This window comes from Strigops habroptila, chromosome 4 (assembly GCF_004027225.2).
Source record: "Strigops habroptila isolate Jane chromosome 4, bStrHab1.2.pri, whole genome shotgun sequence".
In the NCBI taxonomy this organism is placed as follows: Eukaryota; Metazoa; Chordata; class Aves; order Psittaciformes; family Psittacidae; genus Strigops; species Strigops habroptila.
Genome location: NC_046358.1, coordinates 36606295 through 36631454, shown reverse-complemented (window position 1 = coordinate 36631454; position 25160 = coordinate 36606295). Strand labels below are relative to the sequence as shown.

At 42.2% G+C, this 25160-nt stretch overlaps 1 protein-coding gene across 6 annotated transcripts; it reads right to left on the bottom strand.

Moving 5' to 3' along the window:
- Positions 1-54: 54 nt before the first annotated feature.
- On the bottom strand, positions 55-25127 carry ENTPD5 (ectonucleoside triphosphate diphosphohydrolase 5 (inactive)). 6 transcript variants are annotated; one of them, XM_030481340.1, is made up of 14 exons: positions 24013-24751; positions 19269-19546; positions 18048-18127; positions 15896-16039; positions 15443-15518; positions 13774-13809; positions 12807-12895; positions 10041-10120; positions 8440-8501; positions 6915-7016; positions 5965-6105; positions 5555-5611; positions 3914-4029; positions 55-3728 (listed from the first exon to the last, which is right to left on the bottom strand). In XM_030481340.1, exons 2-14 carry the CDS (start codon positions 19483-19485, stop codon positions 3642-3644), a joined length of 1287 nt encoding a protein of 428 aa, XP_030337200.1. In that variant the 5' UTR covers positions 19486-19546; positions 24013-24751; the 3' UTR covers positions 55-3641. The 6 variants fall into 6 exon arrangements, 5 of the variants coding, with proteins under 5 accessions (XP_030337200.1, XP_030337202.1, XP_030337201.1 ...); XM_030481342.1 differs by having other exon boundaries at positions 24110-24751; XM_030481341.1 differs by lacking the exon at positions 24013-24751 and adding an exon at positions 22650-23814.
- Positions 25128-25160: the final 33 nt, after the last annotated feature.

Here is a 25160-nt window from a genome sequence, read left to right as displayed (position 1 = left end):
GATGCAAACCAACAAGAATATGTAGGCAAGAAAACTGCACCACAACATCTTGAATATTGTTAAAAACACTTTAATTACTAAAATAGACATTCAGAATATTCTGTCTTAGGTTCCAAACACCAGCCTCCTGCATTAGGCATTTGACACTCATAAAATTAAGTGAGCACTGCCCATGGGCAAGATTTACACATATGGTTGACCAGTATCAGGAATTAACATTGGAAAGACTGAAACTTAAGTTTTGAACTGAAAGCCATTACTTGTGCTTCTTCAGTCACTCATATTAGGCAGTTCCTGTTAGTGACTGGCTAAAAGGCATTATGAAGGAGGAGAGAAAAAACAGGGCTGCAAGTATAACTCTTCTCTTAAAAGGCTGCTTAAGTCTTTAGTTAAGCTAATAAATAATCTCATTGCACTAGGGTAAGTGTGAGGACTTGACTGGCTTCTCTAGTTCCCCCACCCACCTTGAGTAGTTCAGATGTAAACAGCAGGGGCTCAATGCTGCGATTTCTGGCAAAAGAAACCTTTGAGCAGAGCTCGTGTTTCTCTCATGACTGCAGGATCAGGCCCCTGATAGAAAGCAGCAGGTTTGTTTCTGTTAATAATGCCACTGACAAAGGCAGGCCCTGAGCATTCAGATTTAATGCAACTTTGGTACTAGGAAGCTGATGCTCCCACCTAGCATTTGTAGTACCAGAGTCTGAGGCAAAGAACACAGAAAAGAAACTTCTGCATGGTATCTGTTCTGTTCTAGACCACCCTCCCTTCAGACAAAACCAAACCCGTAAGTACTCCTCAGGGCTAGTGTCTGTTCAGTTGGCAGAAATGCTGCTGCTGCTTGTCCCTTTCCCTTCCTGTTTCCAATACAGCCTCACTGCTTACAGCTTGTAGCCCCAAGATGTAGTAAGAGTGTGTCATAGCACTGGCTCAGACTGAGAGAAGACTCTTGGATTATTAAATTAGCTAGTTCTCAGGAGTAACGCAGCCTGGCTGGCAACCACTGCATCCTGTTTTGTGTTCTCTGAAAATACAAAAGTGAATACAATTGTTCACTGAAGACAAAATGAATGCATCTGCAGTCACCGTGTGCAGACCAGATCATATACTAAGTTTTACCAAGCACTAGGAAGGGGCTTAAGAAATGTTTGTGGTTGAGAAGAGGTCACAACTACCTTCTTCAAACAGAAGCTCCTAGTGAGGAAGGAACTGAAGCTTGGTGTGACACTGAGGAATTTCCCAGTGTGGACCTCAAAACAGATTCTGATAAGGAGGAGTACAGGTAGGATGAGCATTTTGTATTTCAAAGAAACAGCCTGAATTTACAGCAAAGTGTCAGGGGTGCGACAAATACAGGTAGCTCCATCCCCAGCTCTTGGACTCTTGCTGCTGACTGACCCTGTTCAATCAAAAGCAGGCCTTGCACCCTAGTGCCATCAAACCTGAGATAGAAAGAGGAAGCTTGATCAGCTACAGTCAAACTTGTGCTGCTAATTAGAGGAAGTGGCATGGTGTTCACAGTAAGGCAAATTCCTAAGTCTCCAAACTGCTTGGCAAGATCACTAAGGGCACGAGTGCACTACTTCCTTCCCTTGCTGAGAATTACCAATTATTTTCAAATCCAGTTTGCAGAGAAGGTATCTTGAGGGCAGTCTTTGGTTTTACAGAAGTGGGAAAGGTGTGTTGCAGTGAACAGGTAGCTGCAAATACCTGACTGGGAAGTGTTCATCACAAGAGATCAGTGGATAAAAGCTTCCCACATGAGTAATACCTCTCTATTCTTATGACTGGGGGAAATGAATCTTTACCTTACACATTCCATGGTGAGTAAAGGATACTAATTTTTGATGAGCCAGCTGCCAGCTATTTCATGAGGTGGAAAAAGTTGTCTACAGCCATTTCTACTTAGGACAATGCAAGGTCTGCACTTGGAGCCTCAAGGTATCTGAGCAATCTTGATGTTCTCTACAGCCAATGAAGCAAGAAACCCAGGATCCTACAGCCCAGCTTTCTAGCCTATAGGATGAGACACTTAATCTTTCATTGCTTCTATGTGTTTGGTGTGAAGGAGATGGCAAGGTTCACTTCAAATTGTTACTCAAATAGCTGCATGCTGTCCTGACAGAAGTCTTGGGCTTCCTCAACAGCTGCAACCCCTTCATTGGATGCACTGTTCCTAAAGACCTGCTGTATATATAAAAAATAACTCCAGAGCAATGCAGTGCTGCATACACAATTTGATGGGTCCAACAATGCTATATTAAATTCAATAGAAATGAAGTTTAAACCAATTTAAAATGGACAAGGGATAAGAAAGTGAAGCTAATTCTGCTCTTGTTCTCCCTCTGTTTCTGATGCTAATTCCGCTCTCTTCCTATATTGGTCTCTCAGACAACTGCATAAACAACTTGTTTCCCCACACCTCTGCATTCAGAGCAGGTTTCTAAGGACAGCACAGGAAGTGATCAGCCCAAACTTTGAGATGGGAAACCACACCGTAGAGCTCACTCCTACAAAGTGAGCTGTGGTGTTCTAACAGCTCGCTGGCCCAGCAGGTCTCTCCAGGCTTTGCAATGCCTCTTTCCAGTGTGCCAGCCCTAGACGTGACCCTTTAATGATGTGATTTAACTCATGTTTGGTGTTGGGAATCCAATCCTCAAGGAACCTGAGGAGCACCAGCATCAGAAGAAGGAAAGCTGTGGTGGGAGTACCTTGCTGAGAGCAGAGAAGTAGAACTGCCTCTCACTGCAAAGTGAGCTATCAGATCAGCCCTTTCATCTGACTGCACCCTTCATTTCCTTGTGGGTGTAATGTGACAAATATTTCTTTTGGCAGTGGAATTTAAATAGCTGGCACTGCTGCCCGGTTGTGCCAGCACAACTCTGTGTTATGACTACACACTAAATGAATTATCAGGTCTGGTAGCCAGATGTACAGTACAGCTGCACAGGCTTGGAAAAGGCAGCAAAAAGGGACTCACTCAGGCACACATTCGGCTCAGGAAATGACCGCTGTCCAAAGAAATGCATAGTAAGTTACAACCTATGCTTTAGCCCACACCTTTCCCAAAATGATGCCCAAAGTGCACTTACAGCAGACTCCTTGAAAGACTGGAGTCTTCTTGCAACCTATTATCTAAGCTAACAGCCGGATACTTGGAACAGGGAGGCTGGCAGCACCCAGAGTTACTCACTGTTCTCTGAATGACTGCTGATGCCACCTGTAATTTCTGTATTTAAAATCTCACAAGCAAACTTAAGTCATGTATGTTTAAAATAAAAGGGGAATGGGAAGCCACGTGTCTGTGGTCTGCCACCACATGCCAGGTACTCTGTGCTTCTAGCAATGGGAGGCTATACAAAGGTGCTGGTGAAAGCTGGCTTTGAGCCCCTTGCAATACTCTGCTGGAGTTTAGGCCTCTTGGCTTTCAGAAGGTAGACTGTGGATCACTTACGGCAATCACAATTATAAATCATACTGTAGCAACTCTCATTATGCACGATGTCAGTCTAGGCTGAAGATCTGTTCTATAGCTTTGGTCCATGTTCTGCTCTGTGACCAGCTCCAGCCGAACAATGTACCTGGAGGTTTCAATTGCTTTCTCAGCCTTTCAGAAATGCTGTAGTCCACAGGAATGTCACAGCTCAGTAAGTGATTCCCAGAGACTGCAGTAGGTGAAAGGTAGCACCCAAAGTCCAGCTTGTCTCTATGTTGTTCACTTTCTTTGTTAACTATAAAGGAAGAAAAAGAAGTTGTTCCTGACAGTTCTCTAGATTTGTATGTTGCACAGATGACAGCAACTACATATAACAACCCTGGAAAGACTCGTTAGATAATTAGCCAGAAAAATCAGCTAACGCATGTTGATTGATACAGAGACTAGGAAGCTGGCTTTGGGATTTAACAGTTTTCTCACCTGTAAGAGTGTGTTGTCCCTAAATCCAAATCCTTCCTTTAGCAAAGCAGTGATGTACGCGAGATCCATGCAGAGGAAAGGACTGGCTGAGTTGTACCTCTCCATGTTATCACAGACTGGAGAAGGGAAAAAGGAAAAAAAGGGGGACCTCAGATCTCAGCAAAGTAAGAGCTTTTATCCATATTGTACACTTGAACTGACCTCAAGCCAAAACCAGCTCAAACAAGCCACCCACTTCTAGTAACAGGTACACAGGACACATGGTACATGCTACACAGCTGTTCTGTAATGTTGGGGAATAAAGCAGACAGTACTTCCAGTTTCTCTTAACTCTGTTGGAAGTACATCTTCTATTACAGCAACATCATCCACATAGCTCTTTTGGAGTCTGAATCTCTGCTTAATTGATAACTGGCAGGGAGCTGGTAGATTACTTACTCTTTCAAGAACACAGGATCGTGTGTTTGCCTTGCCTAGTTTCCAAGGATGGCTCCAGTAACAGACTCTATCTCCTAGGATGGCAGCTTCTTTTATTTTTTTCCAACCATACATGCCCAAGGACATGGAAGAGGCTGTTGCCCAGCCAACCACTGCCTTGCTATAGCTAAATCAAGATTCCCTAGTAAGGGCGACTGTGACTGGGAAATGGATTTACACTAGGAGTTGCCTTCTAGACCTACTGTTACTGCCCTGTTCTACAAGCATCAAGAGCAGAGTTCCCTTCTTTTTAGCAATTGATAAGCAGCATCCTCCTACTATTGAGATGAGAAAGAAGAATGTTAATTTAGGATCACACAACTGATCTGATGTTCTAAAGCTAAATAAATGGTTTGATGGTGTGAGATAAAACCTGCATCTCTGGAAATAAGCTCTCTCAGTATACAGGGAGAAAAAAAACAACCAACACATGCTCAAGCTTTAAAGCCTAATCCCCCTATTCAAAAGCATCTTGAGTTTCCAGGGAGATTAACTGAAAAAATATCTATTTTAGAGAAAAATCAGTCCTGAACTACATAATTAAGCACCTTCTGGTGAAAAATACAGCATACTAATCATCATGATGATGATCTCAACTCAGAGGTAATGTTTTGCTCCTAGCCATCAGTTGCATGGCAAGGTGGCAGCTCTTTTTTCACAGGAGGAGGTACAAAACCAGAATAAGTATTCAGGAAAAAACTCAGGGAGGAGGGAAAGGAATGCAGAAGAGACTGTCAGACTCAACCTCTACTCTCTCCCTCCATTTTGTTGGAGATTAAAAAGGGTTTAAGGTGACAGACACAGAAGTCGGCACTCTCCTAAACTCACATTGTTGTAGTTTGTTAGGAGGTCTTGATACAGCAAATTAACTTTCTTTTGTACTGGCATTTATGATCTCCCTCCTCTCCTGAACAGAACGAAAAGCTGCCAATACTTTGTTTCCCCTCACTGCTCTATCAGTACTTTTTTCTGCAACAGGTGCAGGTGTTGGCTAATAAAAGGGAAGTGATACAAGTAACATAACATGGAAGGTGTAAGTGGAATAAAAGTTAAATAGACATTCTTCTTTTTTTCAGTCAAACTAACTCACACATGTTCTGCCTATACATTCATATTTTTGTTATTTCTCAGCCACACCAGTTTCCCCAGTCTTGTGACACTTACCTTCTTCAGCTTTTCTTTCAAAATCTCTCACTTCCAAAACACCTCCCTGTTCATAATCTGAAAAGGAAGAGATGAGAAAACATCATCATAGACCTGAAAGCATTTGCGTTGTGTATCTAAGTTGACCCTAGAGTGGAACTCAGTGGTGCTGGGCTAGGAGTGAGATCTGTTAGTAACAGAAGGTAGAGCTGCAAGTACAACTGGAGCTAAGAGCACAACTCTCATCTGCTGAACTCTGAACATCAAACTGCACTCATGGATACATATTCATGCCCTGAAGGCATTTTGTGTGTTTCCTTTCTCAACACCATTCCTTTTCCCTGCTCCCCAGGGCTCCAGCCTCCAGGGTTCCTCTGTCTAGATTCTGACTGACATGCTCACAAATAGTAGTTTATCCCAAACCAATTTACCAATTAAGTTGGTGTCAACTGCTCGATCATAGTAATAGGAGAAAGCATAGAAGGAACGTCCACGAATCTCTTCTGGCTGGTGCAGTTTCCCTTTGACAACCTTGAGTACTTCCAAGTAGCAAGGCTTGAATCCTGTTTCTCCTGTCAGGAAAACACAGATGGGGTGAGCCAAAGAGGCATATCCAGCAGATGGGAAAATCAGTGGCAATAGGATGAAAAAGGGAAGAAGCAGAGATTAAAGCATCAGCAGAAGTAAGAAGAGCTTAGATATCTCTCTGTAATCCAGTGTAGCACCTGCATGTAGGCAAGGACCCTAAATCACCATTATCAAGAGGAACTAGTTATAGCAGATCATAGCAATATGCACAAACTAGTGTAGGTGCATAAAAAGCTTCCGCCGCATCAGGCAAAACTCCCATTTTTCTGTGGTCATAGAATGATAGAATGGTTTGGGTTGGAAGGGACCTTAAAGATCATCTAGCTCCAAGCCCCCTGCAATGAGCAGAGACATCTTCAACTAGATCAGGTTGCCCACAACCACATCCAGCCTGGCCTTGAATGTCCCCAGGGATGGTGCATCTACCACCTCTCTGGGCAACCTGATGACCTTTAGAGGTCCCTTCCAATCCAAACTATTCTATGATTCTATGATACACTTTGGCCTACCAGTTTTTGCACCCTACCACAGCCAGGGTACACTTAGCTCAAAGACTTAGAAAAACCTCTCTCACTTGCACAAGTAACTCTTAACATTTCTTATAAAGGTAGCATTTATAATAAGAGATTATTACAGCTTCAGAGTTTTCTTTGGCTCTGTCAAAAGTCCACATCTATGACTGGACAGGTATCCTTCATAACCCAAGGTAACTGACAGGGTATTTGCCAAGGAAAAACTCGGATTCTGGAGACAAGACTTATCTTACAAGAAGCAAAAAGTGTCCTTAATTTACCTTCTTTGTTGCCACCATACCGGTATTTCACTCCTCCAAAGTGCCACTCTGCCTCCAGCTGCTTTGGCAAACAAGAACTGCGGAACATTTGTCCATCCACAGCTGGAACGAAACCAGAGAGGAGACTCAGAGAGGATAAAATTAAACACAGTTACCGATCAGTATGCAGAACTAGAAAGAAAAGGCTGAAAGATCTTCATTAAGGTCTTCAAATAAAAGTATGGAAATCTGAATTGACAGATGCTGCACAAACTGACTATGAATTAAGGACCAGTCTCAGTCTGCAGAAGTTGTGTCCATTTTGTCCTGCAAGCTGCAAAGCAGCTGGGCTTGTCATTTGTCAATGAGATAAATGGTACAAGGATATCTGGATAATGGTGGTTCATCACAGAAGACAAGAAACGAGAGGGGATAAACACACAGACACACACACCCTAACGAAGAGCAGGTAACAGAGACAAAGCAACTGAGCAATGGAGACAAAAACTTTTAAGACACTGATCAGTGGCCACTATAGGATCCACTGAATGTACTCTTGAAGGTTCATCCAGAAATACTGTTAACTGGTAAGAGGAAAACATGATTATTATGGCCAGCACAGGTCTCACAGAAGCAGCAAACTTCTTACAGAATGGTTGAGGGGATTGTAGGATTTACTGCAAAATTTGCTATGGGATGTTTAGGGGAAGGTTAAAAAAAGGGGGAATCAAGGGATCAGGGAAGTGCAAGTGTGGGAAAATAGAGAGGATGATAGGCAATCACATATAATAAGGCAGCTTGGTCAGTATGCTTTTCTGGCTGAGTTTTGTGACCAATCACTGCGGCCTGTCCTGTCTTTTTCTTAAACCCTATTCCCAACTATTTTTGATTTGAGTACATTCCAGTAACTAACACAAGTCCATCTAGCTGGCACGTAAGGATCCAGAAGGTGGAGAGACCTGAGGTCCTAGGCAGAGATTGGACAAAAGGCCCAAGCTCTGGGCATGAAGACTGGAAGGACTTAAAAGCTGGGGCAAAGACTGGAAAGACTCGGGAATGCAAGTATGCGCTCAGGTTAGTGAGTGTAATATGCCTGTGGACTTCAAGCTAGACTAATCAGTGAATACAGCAGGAGGTCTGGGGGAACATAGTGGACCAGATCGATACCAGAGAAACCTACAAAGTGGGTTTGGCCTAAGCAGCAGTCCTTAGGAAAAGGATCTGTTCATGCTGTTTTTCTGTGGATGCTTGTAAAGCTGTGCATTTGTGGCTGGCAGTGTCTATATGGTGTTTATATGCCCCCACGTGTGCATTTCTGGAACTGTACTTGGTCTCACTGCTGGCTGAACCTGGAAACAGGGAAAAGCAGCTGTCTCTCAAGACAACTCCTTATCAAGCAGTAGCCTGTTTCTGGACAGATCTATACCAGTGAAAACATAGAAAAGCACAACATATAGAAGGAAAGGCACAAGAAATGGGCTGCTGAGACAAGACTAAGTCTAACCATCTCTTCAAAAATCTTGGATATTTTATCATATGAACATACCTTCCACATTCAAAGCTCCAAGAGTTGCTAGTCTGGCAGCTTTTAGTCCAAAGCCCAAATAGCTGCAAACAACAAAGACAGACATTACAGTTCTAATTCTTGTACATCTGGCATGCTGACATCACCCATAGCCTTTTCCTAAATTCTAGAACACCCAAAACACATTTCTTTCCGCTGTTTCCCACAAGTCTCCCCTCCCTAAAACAGAGAGTTCCCTTCGCTATTAAAATTCCAAGTAACAAAAGAATGACACAAACCCAAGAATCACAAAAAGCTGTAAAATGGGTAAATCTAAAACTGCAGAAAGTGGTTACAGTTGATGTGACATTTCTACAAGACATTAATGAAAAGCAAAAATGCACAATCTTGAGAATGAGGGAGAAGAAGGGTATGTGAGGAGTGCATGGGGAATAGGATGGTGATTCTTATGTCACACACAGAAGACACACTATGTGCTCTTAAGGCAGAACTAACAGGAGAACTATAGAACCTCCTACTAAATGGAAGCTGTTCCTTTGTGTGAAATTCACCTCTGTTTGACTCCACAAATTACCGGTGCATTCATTACAAGCTAGGATGTGAACAGCATTTATGAGAATGTCATTACACATTGCTGGCTTCAGCAACACAGATTAAAAACCTGTGGCCTCTCATTCCCACCTCTGTATTTGGCTACTCATCCCTTTGGTCATGTCAATACAAACATTTACAGAATAATCAGAGTTAAACTAACCTCAAGCTCCCTCATTTTTTAGCAGATGATTTTCAATCCCAATTATTTTAAATGATCTAATGGACTGTATTGGTGAATACAGCAATCAGTTACATCAGTAAATGTAAGCAGGAGGAGAGGAGGACTATTAAACCAGCGTGACTGTCAAGTAAGCATATTCCATAACTGACTGGGATGATAATCTTTACCCCACTAGTAACGGGCTGAGATCAACTCTCTATTATACATGGTCGAGTTCTCATTGGACTGCAAGTCATGCAGATAAACTCTCTGGATTTCACTGCAGACATCTCACAAACTTGTCAGCTTAATGTAGTAAGCACAATTGTATTATTCCAGGTCAAGTATCCACTCCAATTGGTTCAAGAATCTGTTGTGCTCTGTGGTCTGTAACAGCTGCCTGTGGTCGTCTCTTTGGTTTGCATCAGTCTAGGTTTTACTTTTCGTCCAGTTGCCGATGAGATGTGCCATTCTGAACCAAGAACTAGGAAGGAAGGAACCTCAGGAATGTCCTCCTTCCAAATCTCTGACCAAGTTTAGTTCTGACATGATATCCACCTTTTTGCTTGTAATAAGAATTTGCTTTTGTAAGAAGTATTCTTCTCCTTAAATACAGTGACCCATAATGCTTCCTCTTCATTTGACAGACTAATATTCCCTTGCAGTGGTATTAACCATGATCCTGGAATGTTTCCAGTCAACTAATGTCATGTTCCACTTCTGCTAACATTTCAAGCAGTAAGAAAACTAGTAAAAAAGTCCTGTTTCCAACAGCTGGTAACGAGATGACATGGCCATTTGTGGTTAGCTCAGGGCCTGCAGAAAGACTGATTTCCCCAGCGGAGACAGCAGCCTTTTTGCTCCTCACCTGTGGGTATAGAGCTTGTAGGTGCTATTAAACATTTCAAATGAGGTAAGAAAATCCCCAGGGGTTTCCTTCAAAGTTTCCTAAAAGTTAAGTGAGAGAAGAAATCTTTTAGTTTCTATTATGCAATAAAGAATAATCAACTTTGATGTTGTATCACAGATATACCCATAGGGTTTACTGCACACTCATCTGATCTGATTTGAAAATGAAGAACAGTTTTCCAGTGGTGCACACTGCTGTAGTATTTGCAGCTTTTAACACTGAGTTTATTTATAAGCATCTTCGTGTTACTTTTATGTATAATAGGGAAGCGCAACTGATCAGGATGAAAATACTTCCTAATTCAGGATACCTGAATTTTTCAGAGTACTTAAATGCTAAGCTACATACACAGAGTCCACATCAAAATCAGCTGCACCAGAAGTGCTATGACTTTTGTAAGTCAGAGGAGGCACCTCAATTCAGGAACTCAGAAGAACCAAAAATGCAAAATAAAGTATAGGCCACATTTTCACCATGTTAAATGTCTTGCTGGTACTCAAGAAAACACTGTGACCACTCACTCCCACTCTTAGGGCTGCTTTACTTCCTGGTTTAAGTGCTTTCCTCTAAATTAACCCCTTGTCTCACCACCTCCTGTTTTCCTTCTTTTACAGTCTTCCCTCAGTGTGCACCTCCATCCCACTGGTACTCAGTCCCTACCTTCTTGCCAGACTAACTTTCACATTCTTGCAAATCTGAACCACTTCAGAGGTCATTTACTTTGTTCCTTTGTTTCTAATCCCAGAGATCTCAATCCCAGTTTCTGTCTTTCCTCTGCTAGTGACCTTATTCTCCCATTGCTTCTTGGTCCTGTGCATTCATATCAGAGACCCTGTTACTCTGGGCCAAGCGGCAGAATCTCAGAGAGTACTGAAGCTGCAGGGTCCCTGTAGTCACCATTCAAGTAAGCACATCCAGTAATTGCAGTGTCCTACACAGAAGCCTGCTCAGCTTGAGTTTCTCCCGAATAAACACAAACAGAAACTTGTTTTGTGCCTCAGATAGATTTTCATTGGAATGGCAGTCACATCCTTGGCCCAACACACCCAGACTCTGCCATATTTTGAGTTCTGTTCCAAAACCTCACATCACAAAGATTTTTAAAAAGGAGAGATCCTGAAGAAAAATAAAATAATAATAAAAAAAATATTTGGAGAAAACAACCAGCTTTTTTCCTGCCTTACTTTCACAAAAATGTAGAAATCCACACCCTCTTCCTAAATGAGGCAGGCACCAGACTGACAATTTCATAATGATAATGATTGGTTTTCAGTTGCTTATATCTGTGGCTATAATACCATGAAAAGCATGGTAAATGCTTAAAAACAGTTCCATGCAGTTACCGTCATATGCCCTCCATTTGCTTGTAACCTGTATTTCATTAATGAATCTCTTACTACTACAGTATTTTGTTCAAAATTAATACAAGAGCAAACATGTGACTGCCTCAGACTGCAAGAAGGGGAAAAAAATCCTCTGAAAATCGAAGGGGGAAATCCTTGTTAATTCAGTCAGATGGGAAAACCTCTTCAGAGACATACTAAGCGATGTATGAGCTTTTTTGCATGAACTTGACAATACAGGCGAGAGGCAGACACAGCGTACAAGCAGGCAACATGAACCTTGACTTTATACTGCCCTACGAATTCACACCATTGGTCTTTGTCAGTAGCAAACCCTCAAGGCCTTTTCCTGCAAGGCTCTAAGGAGTTGTTTGAATCCAGAGCTGCAGCTCAGCCTACTTCACAGCTCTATCTGTCCTCCACACCCTGACATACAACACCCTTTCCTGTTGGTCCAGTGCCCACTTCAGCAGGTGTTATCAACACGAAACAGAGGGCAAGCCTGGACTACTTGAGGCTTTGCTGAGCAGGATAAGGTTGCACGTCATGATTCACCATGACCCACTACTGCAGAATTAAAATATCCTGATATGAAAACCATGTGTTTTGTGGTCGCCAAACACCCTTCAAGAACCTCAGTTTTTGTAAACAAAAAATGTTAAACAAAGGACTCCTCCAGAAAGAGCGACAAAAACCAACTTCACAATACCAGCACAATACAGAATGCTATAATGCCCTTCCCATAATGTAATTTTCCCATGCAAACTTTAGATGTGGGCCCCAGTTCAATCTGTTTCTAAAGAGCCATAGAATTTCTGACAAATACAGCAGAGGTGGATTGAGAGACACAGAGGAATTCTCAAAGGAAATGAGAAGAAACTGTTAAGAAAACAGGACTGACTGTGCTATTATAAGATGTTTGCCCCATGAAACACTCCCCCTCCACACTGCTACTCCCCCTCCAAAATCTAGTGAGGATGTTATTAGACTGGAATGAAAAAAATTAAAAATAAAAAGATAACTCAGAGCAGACCCTAAATTTCTTCTAATATGTAAGAATACTCCCTGGAAATGTCCTACATTTACTGAATACAAAGTAAAATCTGCTTTCCCAGCCTGGGTCTAGAAAACAATGGCTGTTTCTCTTTGGGTTTACCCATTTGCCTTCTTTCTTTTCATTTCCTTGTAATCTAGGCTCCTTTGTTTGCAAGCGCCTGTCAGCCAACTGCTGATGTCAAAGGGAACAGAAATACAGATGTTCTGTACAACACAGATGTTCTGCTTGTGCCACTGCTGACAAAGTGGCATCAGAGAGCACAGCAGTGCTTAGGGCTCTCCACTTCCTGCAGTCCCAACCCACGCACTCTGAACCACTGCTCACCTCAAACCGCGGCAGGAATGTGATCTGGGTTGAGGCTCCTCCCAAGTCCAGAGTCCCAACAGTATGCTGGTTCTGGCCTGACAGCTGCCCTGCAAACAACATCAGGCTCAGAGCAGTCCCAAGTGCACAAATGCTAGAATGTGGATACCGCACATATATTCAGGCAGTTGCCAAGTCATCACAGTATGACAGCAATACAGGAGGGCTGAGCTGGCCTTCAAAGACAGAAACAGTAGGGAAAAGGTAGGCAAGCAGAAGGTATTACAACATGATTCATAGGACTTTCTTCCTTGATTCCAGTTTCACCTCCAAAGAGACAAAAGCAGATAAATCCCTAGGTATCCAGCAAAAGCTGAAAAGAGACAAAGCACCTCCTGCAGAAGTCTGTCAGGGAGAGTACACAAATTCTGTAACCACCACATAGCTGGTTAAGAGCAGCAGAGGAAGGATAGTAAGCGCAGAACCAGCTATTACTATTGCAATTTTTTTTCACCCAGAGCAGCTTTTTTTGCTTGCTCATGTATCTACCAAAGTACTGATTTTCTTTTCACTAGACTGCATTCCCAGAACTTCCTAGAGCCATTAGGGCACCAGTGCATTCCCAGTTGCACCATTTTAGCTGCATAGTTCAGGCTGAGATGAAGAACACTGTAAAACCTTGTTTCCCACTTTCCAACAGATTAGCAGTACCACCCTCCTACATACATTAGAGAAACCAGCCTGCCAGTGCCTCCCAGTCCTGAGCAAATCCTGGCACCTTCTGGATTAAGATGCTTCCTTCTTCATACAGGTGTGGCTCACCCTCTGGAATACAGTCTGCCCAGGACAATTCACTGCTTTAGCACTGGTGCCACAGTGGGAAGGAAAAGCAGGACACAGCAACCAAGGCAGAGCAACTTAAGGGTGATCACCTCCACAGAAAAGAATCAAGTTCATATTCAGAGAGAAGTTATACAGAATTAACTACCTGTCAAAAAGTTCACAGTGATCCAGGCTAAAACTCCTGCAAAGAGTGAAGAAAAAAGAAAAGAAGTCACCACTGAATACTCCCACAATCTCCTGCCCACCATTACCACCCCTCCACGTTATGTATGTATCTGGAAATTATTACTAACTTAATGTAACCACTCCATACTTCAGAGATTAATTCAAATTTATAATTAAGTGATACAATGCATTATTGATTCATTACAATCTCCTAAGATGGGATAGGTAAAAAGTTTGTAATATTCATGTAACTGCAGTATGCACAAATCATGTCTATTATCCAAACAATATACAAAGAGTGAGCTGACAGAATGTCCAAGTTTTCTTGGGCACTTCCTCACCCCCCAGCATTTCAATTCCTAATCCTAAAACTGCATACACACCGCTCTGTGTTTTAATCTTGTGGTTTCTGTAAATACACTACAGACAGAATAGCAACCAGTAAAACACAAACAACTCCTCTAACTCCAGCAGCTCGCTTGACACTGGCATGATTGTCACCCAAACATAGGTAACATGTGACAGTCAAGAGCTGGGATTTTTAAATAAACCTTGGCAGCCTACACTGTGCTCTGTTATGCCCATTGGTCCTGGTCCCTGTCAATACAACACTTCTCCCTGCTATCAAATATACCTGTTATTCCTCATGAAAAACTATGCTTTGCACTGCACTTCACCAAATACTTGCAGACTTTATGTTACTACTCCTTTTCTCTTGGCCCATATGAAGGAATATTAAAGGGCAAATTCTGACCATTTATTAGTTCTTTAAGCATTGTGATAATTCTTTTTGCTTTCTTGAACACCTTCCAAACTGGCAATATATCTGCCATAATGAAGTGTTCAAAACTGAACGTAATGTCACAGATGGCTCTTTCCAAGCATCCATACAGAGGAATTATTACCTGCCTATTCCCCAAGGTAATACATCTGGATATGTAGCCAAAATGTTACAGTGCTCTGTTCCACACCGCAAAATCATCACTCACTCTGAACCTACAACATATTTCATATTTTCTTGTATTTTATGTTATTTCCTCTCCTAATTTACTAGCTGCAATTTTCCCATCAGTGTATTTTAAAAATGTATTATTTTATTATCTATTTTTGTAATACTTGCCAATTATCCTTTATTCTCCTTTATAGCCCAAATGTTTCCAACTTTAACCCAAAAATTGATGAGCTGATCATAATAGATTATTTTTAATGTTGATATTGCAGAATTTAGGAGGCACTTTCCATAAGCTTCCTAGCTTGCTACATATTGTTACGTAGCCTTTCAGAGCTGGACACCATCCTTCTTCCATCAGTTCCCAAGAGTAGGCTTCAGCTAGTTAGCCTGCACACTTCTTTCTGAGATAACGTTCTGTTCTGGAACCTCAGAAGGTTTCAGATGAACCTTTATCTAGCTATCTTATAAATCTTCCTGTGTATCTGCATTTGTAGCTTAAAAGATGACCAAGTAATCAACACCTCCTAGGAAAAGCAGGATTGCATTGTTTCAAACAGGGCTAGAAACCTTCTATTTTTTTCCCTCAGTTTAGTGACCATTTTTCTGTCCCTCTCACATTCATAAGATCCACCCCCATTTCTCTCCCCTCCCCCTCCGTTTCTCTTTGCTTTCACTTTTTCCTCCTTCTAAAATGTACCTTCATAAGACCCATCCATGATGCTAACACAGTCCTCTGGAACAAGAAATGGTGATTCCTCAAAGACTTCTCTCACCTAAAGAAAGATATAATAATTAGATTCCTTGGTCTTAAGAGTCTTGTTCTGCTTTGAGGGTGACAGAGGAAGTTTTCTTTTTCACAGCAGTAGAAAATAAGACAAGGTGTGTGGAATAGACAGTAGCTTTTCAAGGGCCAGGAAAAAACAAAACAAGTATTGTAGGTGCCTCGGCCCATGTCTTCTATCCACATCAACGCAGAGGATTTCAGGACCATACAAGGAAGTCTGTAAAGCCTGTGAGTTTCATGCTATCATGGAATTACCATCACTTTTCACAGCTGAAATTCTCTTATGCTAAATAGAATGGAGAACTGAGTCATAAAAGATGAAACAGGGAGAGCAATACTAGTGCATTCAAAAGGTCTTAGTATTACCTCCAAAAGCAAAGACTGAGCTTTCTCCTCTGACAGCAAACGCAGACCAGCTGTGGCTTTTAACACTACTGGGGTCTTCTTCCAGAGATGAGGTGGCACAGCATCTATGGCCATGTCCAGCAATCTTTTGACAGTTTCAGCACCCTAAAAAAACAAAGATGTTTTTCTTACAGTTTCCTCCTACAGGCTATCAGAAAATAGGCCTCCTAATTCCCCCTCAACACTAGCGAAATTGGTATTCAATAGCTGAAGATACCTCACCCACACTCAAGTATAAAAACTGCTAGACAACTTATTAGAACCATAAAGAGAATATCTGCATTGGAAGCAAAAGTGTATTCAGAGATACATCTTAGGTGAGAAAAATGTCATTGTTTGTGGAAGGTATTTTTTGGAAAGGATGGAGGGAGGTGAGGGAACTGATTACCTGACAAACCTGAACATCTTGCAGTATGATGAAACTAAGTGGTGCAATTACAGACTGAAATTACCAGGGTCAGGGGGAATGTCTGTAGACTTCAGTAAATGCAATATAAGAATTCCAAGTGTGTCCATAGCAAGCATTGTAATTAAAATGCCAGCTCTAGAATGGTTACCACATAAGGTACAGGCATCACTGCTGGGCCCTCAATTATTTACACTGCTCTAACAATTACAATTTGGCATTAGCAATAAACATTCTCCTGTGAAATGTCAACAAATTTCTTTTGGGGTGAATTCTTCTCCTCTCCTACCCAACAAACAAGATGATTTAGTGAAATCATGGGAGATATCACTGAAGTTTAAAAAAAAAGAATCCAAAAGCCATTCACTCTTCCATAAAGTTACATACTCAAATTCCTGTAGCACTGAATGCAACTGAGCAAAATGAGAAACCTGAAACTCCCCTTATGCTAGCCCCGAACTCCAAGACTGCTAAAGCACATGAGATAGAGTATCTAATCTGCCATTTCTCTGGCACCTCCTTTAGCTTGTGAAAGAGCTTACTGTCAGCACAGGGGATGTGGAAAATGGCAGCTTACTTCAGGACTGGCCTTCTGTATCACAACAACAGGACTATTTTAGGTCTCTCCACTTGTTGCTCTTTTCTGACTTGTGATCCAATAGAGAGGCATGGAACGAGTGTATTGTGCATGAATTCACAACCACTCTCAGTTGAAAATAAAGAGGGTGGCACCTAACTTCAATTTCTTATTAAAATTATAAATTTGTATGTTAGTTAATACATCTGATTGTGGAAGATGGAACTGCCCAAATGTGCTTTGAAAAGATCCATATATAAACAAAACAACAAAAGTCCTGAGGCAGTAGAAGAGTAACTGCCTGTACATAAATTATTATTCAGCTAAAACTGTAATCAGATATTTGAACTGATCATGACTGAAATGAGTCCTACACTGAGCACTGGCTTCTAAGCCATGGTTCCAAAGACAACAGCAAAGAATCAAAACAAATTATTGGAACTCTGATGAGAGAAGCAGAGAATATACCTGCAGAAATATTAAGGCCTGACTTAACCTGCTCAGTGCATGTTTATTCTTCCCCTCTCCATAACTTATTGACAAAAAATAACTTCTCTAGATCTGACTATACACACAAAAATTTAATATTTTTAGCAGTCAGAGAAATGAACCCTCAGTGTAACATGAATAAAAAAGAACCTCCCACAGTCTTAACCCCTTCCTTCGAAACTAAACATATCAAAACAAAGTATGCCCATTTTGAACTGTGACCAGCACTGAAGATTTCAACCCAAAGAAAACTATTAGTAAATGAGACAGAAATATATATTTACTAATATCTGGGGTAGCTTCAGGGGAAATAAACATTGAACATGGATGCTGCTAGAACCCTCAAATCACTTTGTCTCTGAAATTCTCAAAGGCATACAGTGTAGTTATATATAGTATTTAAGCAATTAATTAAATCGTTGTTCCATTGATGAAATACCTGAAACAACAGCTCCCATTTCACTGGGTAGAAATTAACTCACAAAAGTAGAACAACAGGTTTAGAGAGCCAGCAGGAGAACATTCATATTTTTTCTTGACTCTCTGCAATTGTAATTAGTAATACTTGGAAGTGCTTGGTAGCATCCAACTGGTAATAGCAGAAGCAAGACCAACTCACAGGAAATGAAGGAGAGCCTTACCTTTTCAGGCTGATCAGCATATGCAGAGAGACCAGGTTTCACAGACTCAAAGATTTCCCCTTCCAACTCTGGAAGGTTTTCTGCACAAATGAAACATTACATGAAACAGTCAACAACTTCAACCTTTTTCTTTAGTTTCAAACAGGTTGTCTGCAATCCCTGCAAAGTGACTATCCTTGACTTCCCCTGGCAAAAGTTCTATTTGCCTCCTAAAACAAGCACTGCTCCCTAACTTCAAAAACATATTTAATACAATGTTGCCCTTTTATCCTCCAAGTTCACAATTTATTAAGAACACATTGTTAGAAGTATGTTCATTTTGCACTTGTGAACGACAATGAGTTACAGCAATGTATCATGACTGTTGCCTTATCTTAATAAAATTTCTTTCCCTTTCTGTCCCCATGCTAATTGTGCAATATTAATTCATATTAAGACAGACACAATCAACTCCTGATAATCATTAGGTGATTCATTCAATTCACAAACACAGAACAGAACTGACTGAGCTCAGGTGTGACCGTTGCTCCTACAGCAGCTTTGGTCTAGAAGCTACCCCGGAGTATTGCACATTACAAGTCAGGCTGAGTCCATCAGACCTGGACATTGTACCAGTCCTTCCAAACCACAGTTGAAATCACATGAAGCCGCACAGGCACTATGTTGGCCCTGAAGGGCTTATTAGCTGAGTCCATCAACCAGCCTTCAACCTTTGCCAATTTGCTGACTCACTGTACCCGAGCTAATTCATCCTCTTTAATCCTGTTGCATGTGCAGCCAACTTGGATACCTCTGCACCATGTAAGAAGCAGATAAACTGGAGCATGGTGCATCTGCACACAGTTCTCCTGGAAATGGCTCGAACCTTCAGTGCTCTTCATATAATTCAAGGTAATGCAACATGCAACAGTGTAAGTCTCTTTCCAACTCAGTGAAACATTCCTCTAAAGAGCTACATAGATGAAAATCTTTGTAAATTCAGAACTCTCCAGTATACTCAGAATTAAACTTTGCATTTCAATAGATCTACAAAAAACATATTTTCACAGCAAACCACCATCACAAACGGACAATAATCATCTGCCAGAGTACCATTTCAAGGACAAACTGTAGAAATCGTCAATTGTTCCCAAATGCTGCACTGGGAAAAAATAACCTCTTTTTGGAAGTTGGACCCTAACTCAACATACTCCAGGTGGATAGACTCACCCAGGGTCTTACCTGGGCTCTTCTGCACAAAGGTGTAAATGTGAATCCGGGTTCCAGTGCTTCCTGCATCAAACATTATGCCATAAAAAGTGTTGTCTTTGGCATTTATAGGGCACATGTTGGATGGAAGGAAATCCTGAAACCACATCTCTCTGTTCAAATGGGAAAGAACGAAGGGAAGAGAGGAAAATGCCAGTGCTAGAAGGATGGGAAATCTGGAAGAAGCCATCTTGCCAGGACCCCTTGAGGCAGTCAAGCATGGATCAGCAATCACAGAGCTGCAGTGGGTCCTGTAGAGAAGAAGAAAATCAGGAATGGAGATTACCAAGAAGCCTCCCCTTTAAAAGTCTCCAGGAAAAAAACAAAAATAAAAATAAAATAAAATAAAATCACAGAAAAAAAAACCCAAACCAATAAAACAAAACAACCCAAACCCAAACAAACCCCTCACAAACAAAAAAACAACTAAAACACCCCCACAAAAAACTACAAAAAAACCCTCCAAATCCCCCCCAAAAAACCCCAAACCCCACAACAGTCTGTACACATATTTTCTGTCCTTTAGATGCTCTTCAACACTTCCTCCAAAAGACGTGATTTACTGCACTTAGTGCTACAACTACATCCAAGTGTTCTATCAGAGTAAAGGTTTTTCCAGTTTCCAAATGCAGAAGAGTTAGTTTGTTTCCCAGTACTTCTGGTTTTGTCTTTACTTAGACAATATTTTTCTCTGATTTGGCTTAAAGATTCTCAGCATCTAGAGTCCCTCCAACCAACCTCCAAAAAGCCCAAATGTTACCTGAAAAGAAGCATCACCAAAGGGGAACTCAGAGCAAACCACATTACCCTAACATTTACACACTTGGGATGCTGTGGCAGAACACAAGTGTTATTCAGAGTCACGAACAAAGAGAATTTCATCTTGGGCTAAGAACAGCTGCTGGGAGAGATTAGCGCACAGAGGGTGTGAAGGCATATCCTTCCAGCAGCATCCTCATCCCCAAGAAAAGCCTGTGCTGCACAAGAGGGACTGAACTGTACGGTGCACTTGGGCTCTGCCTCTTGGTGTTTTTCCTACTTTTCCTTTCTGTCTTCATTTCAGTTTTTCATCATTTTCTCCTGACACGGTTTTCATTTCCAGAATTAGAAAAAACCCAGCAAAACCCCACCACAGTCTCACACCCAGACCAGTTGCACTGAGCACTCAGGTTGCTTACACAACTTCTAACAACAGCTTCAATAGGCCAAGGGCCCAAATTTCTGTGACGCAGTATTGGATATCAAGACACAAGTACACCTCCTCTCTGTTAACACTTAACTCTTTGCATATATTTTTCCTAAGAAATGCTAATAAATAAAAGATATGGGCACAGAAATGATAGGGTTCAACAGGTGCCCAAGTATAAGGGAAGAGAATATATATCTATCTTTATTATTTGCATTTTAACAGCAGAAAAGAGCATGTGGCCAGATGTCCCACCATATGCAGTATCACCTGTGCTGACATATACACAGAGTGCTCAGCATATAGAAGGAGCAAACAGCTCGTTATCACTCTCCAGACACTTGGTAACACATTCATCCACCCACAGCACTGAACATTTTACTTCATATGCCTGTTTATCTTCTCTGCCCAAGACCCTCACCCACTTCTAGTCCTCACATTTGACTGTATTTTAGTGATCTGCTCAGGCCCACTATGTTCATTCTCTCAGAATCTTTGCTTGATATCTCTATCCTACATTTAGTCATTCCTAATTCCTAACCTTTCCTTTCTATGTGAATCAGACATAGCCTCTGTTTCCACACACCTTCTCCCACACCCAAAGAATTCAGTTATCCTCCACTACCTTTTATCCCAGATTTAGCACTTGCATGACTTATTGTTTCCATCCTTCACCTTTGTCCCCAGTTACAGCAAAGTGTGATTAATTTTTATCCATACTCAGTAAACAACATCACGTTGGGTCATTCCTCAAATGTCTCACTAACTCGCTCAAGCGTTCAGCTATCTCTACACCACAAAACACACGGCCCCCTGCAGAAGGGTAACCTTGCCTGTCTTCTGTGACCTTTATTTGTACCCTCTTGTTCCTACTAAATGCAGAGTGCTGCAGGCTAGAAGCACAAGCTCTTGATCCACTCTGCCTTCGAAGCACACTCTGAGAAGAGGAAGAAGTGACTTTATGATTCCACACACAGGCAAATACCCCTGGCCACCCTTCTGTGACAGATCAACGCCAACTGTGGTAGTTTCTAAAGTATCCACATTTTATGTGGAAATGAGTAAAAACTTAATTCTAACCTGTAACAACTTCCTATCCTGAACAGAGTTAATGAAAAGGGCTAAGCCGTTTGACAGCTTCATAGCTATGGATTTGTACTAAGACGCAGCTGGCATTACCCGTGTTTGCTCCATCGCAGCAAGGAGGTCTACGGAAAACCCAAGAAGCTGTGCTATTTTAACAGAACATAAACCACATTAATGAGTACTACGTTCCGTGTTTGTTATTCTCAGTAAGGGTTTTGCTTACTGAACCATCACAAATACAACCCAAGCATCTGCCTTAAGAATAAACTGCAGAGTCCTATTACAAACCTCACATGTGACACTTACGCAAGCCTCAGCATCTCTGAGGATCCGAAAATACCCGAGCAACTGCCATCATTAACACATACTTTTCTTGCCAGATCTAGTAGTGGATGAGCCTTAGCCTTCCAGGAAGCACTCCCTCACTAAGCTTCTCTCCTCTATCCCTTTTCAGACATCCACCACCATTTCACACTTTCCATTCTCACTTCTTTTTTCCTTTCCACCTCTATGCTCATAAGGACAAAAAAACCCCAGCCCTAAACAACCTTGGGATTTTATTCTTCTCCATCCTCATTAAGAATGAAAAAAGCACATTGAGCCTCTTTTATGAGTGGTGAAGACCATTTAATCGAGCACACTAGCAAAACAGTGTCCACAAGAAGCATAAAAATAGATGATGAGAGTAAGAAATCAGAGACAAGAGAGAGAAATTGGCAGAGCGTAACAGAAATGGCAATGGAAAATGAATTTGGAAAGAGAGGGTCAGAAGAAAGAATGGAAGAAAAAATTTAGGTTAGAGATAGACAAGAGACTAGTTACCAAGAAGGAAAAACATTACCAAGAGAGTTCCTCTCAAACAACTTAAAATCCTAGCTGTTATCACAATACAACAGATGGATAAAATGAACAACAAACAGAAAGGAGAAAACAGGGTAACAGTAATATGAGCACAAGTTCATTAATACAAGCAAGCAGTTCAGCAGGTAAAACACACAGATCACCATCAGTAGGCTCCAGTTACCGCCTTTATAAATAAGCAGTTATAATCAACATCCATCGTGAATACATTAGGCACACACCTGAAGCAGGATGGAAGCAAAAGCTATTCCACTCGAGAGATTCCTAACGAAAACCACTTCAGAGCACCGTGACAAGAGACACTGTGCCTGCACTTCTTTTCTTCAACTTCACTTTCAGGTAGTAGGAGTGGACTGTGTCAGGCAAATTATAAGTCATGGAGGCAAATAAAATATCAGTCGAGTTGCTTTATTCAAATTTGAGTTTATCATTGCCCAATACAAGCAGTGAAACATGCTCAGATAATTACATGGGAGGAACTTCAAGAAGTTGGAAGTTAAACTGAGTTCAACAGGTTAGTAAAACATTTACACAAACACTACATTGACCTCAACAGCACTGGCCTGAGTCCAGTGACACAAGGTAGAACACTTATGTCCCAACAGGACATGTAAATATCACTGGTACAAGCCAGATTTTAGATACCAAACCACAATGCTGAAGCATATCCAATATAAAGATTTGAGAGATACACAAACTGTGCGATCCAAAAATACCGGGATGCTGCATAGAGACTGCCAAGACTGGAAGCATGAATAGGAAGAAAAGGAAAAAGAGAAACAGAAGATCCCCAAACCTGCAACCAAACCCTCCTTAAACAATGAAAGCAAAAACAATGCTAAAGCAATCATAAAAAACCTTAAGGCAGCAAAACACAACCTTACTTGGAGCTCAGAACACACAGAAACACTGGTAATTTTCAAGACAATAAAGTCTCACCCACATTCTTGAATATTTCTAACAAAAGAACATGCAAAACCTAAACCACAGCAACAGGAGCGTCTCCCTGTAAAAAGGAATGTGTCTGATCTGAGGGGAAGATACACAAGAACCTCCCTTCCGTTTTCTAAAACATTACTGGGAAATATTTGCATACAAATAAAAACATTAGAAAATAATTAGAAATATTTATGATATATAAAAACACATAAATATTTTTGAAAAACAAAATAGATGAATGATGTAATTCAATTCATATTGCTATTGCTCAAGCACACCAGAAATCATTCAGATTGGAAAGTCTATTTTCTGCACTACACCAGTAAGAAAATCTATTTTCCAGATGAGCAGCTCTTATGGTAACAAGATCTGTTTCCCAGATGAGCTGCACTCAGGACTAGACAAATACATTTTTCATTTTTCTCCCCACAAACAAAAAGTCATTACACGTGTTCTGGGCTTATTTTTACCTACTTTAAAAAGAAGGGGGGGAAAAAAAGCTTTCTTGGGTTTTTTTGACAAAAAAATTAAGCTTATTTAAATTTCACAGATTAAGAATCACAATAGGAAGAATAACTGAGCTCACTGACAGAATTTTCCAGCATTTCCATACAGGTGATGACACAATATTCTTTGCATGCATACCTTTTGGGGAAAATCCTACATCTAGAACTTCAGAAAAATAGAAACCAACTCACTAACATGAAAAAAAACCACTTAGAAAAAACCAGAACCAACTCACCAACATGTGTTATCAGCAGTTTTGATCTTTTCCCTGTACTGTGGTTCCAAGTACACATCACTTATTTATGCTCATTTCTGGCCAAGTGGGTTTTCAGTTTTCCTATTTAATTGGGCCAAGGCAGCTTCCCAAGAGAGCGCTGCGTTTCCCTCCTGCTGCGCGTCAATGTCCCTTCACAACCCTGTGACCGTATCTATACCTCCGGGGCTGCCACTAAACACCTTCTATGGGGCCAACCGCTGTCGGGAAACAGATTTTGGGTGCAAGAGAGCTTTTGCTTCAGGCTAAGCGCGGGGGGAACTCCAGCGCTGACTTCAGCACAGCGCTGCTGGCTGCGCGCTATGAAAGCGTCCCCCAGAGCTTCACCTGAAGTAACTTGGGAGATTGGCGGCGTAACGGCCCTTTCCCAAACCTCACTGCCGTTACCGCTCCCCAGCGCCGAAGCATTCTGCTGTTCTCCACGTCCAACAGCCGCAGTCTAAGCCCTGACACCGAATTCCCCGACCTTCTCTCTCCCCAAGCGAAAGCCCGCGCGGCTCCCGGGGGACGGGGGAGAACAGTCCTCGGGATCCCGACGCCGGCACCGACAACGCCGAGCGGGAACACTGGTGGAAACACCGACCGCTGCCCCGTGCGCCACCCGCAGCTGTTACCCGTCCTTCTGCCCGCCCCGGGCGGCCGCGCCGCGCGGAGTAACGGAAACACCGCCGACTCCTTCGCTTCCGAGGGTCTCGCGCCGTTCCTTGAGCCCCCCTCCCCCCCGAGGAGCGCCGGGAACCGGCACCGGTCGGGCTGGGGTGTGTGGTGTGGGGTGTCACCCGGGCTCGGAGCGGCTCGCTGCCCGCTCCTCCGCCGCACCGGGCAGGATGCGGCAGCCCCCCGCTCCCGGCGCCGGTCGCGCAGGGCGGCAGGCAGGGCCGCGGTCTCCATGGCAACGCGACGCTGTGACACACCTCCCCGCCCCGCGCCCCGCGCGCTCACCGGTCGCCCGGAGCGCTGGCGGCGCCACATCCCGCCGCTCCTGCGCGTCACCTCAGCGCGCCCACGTGAC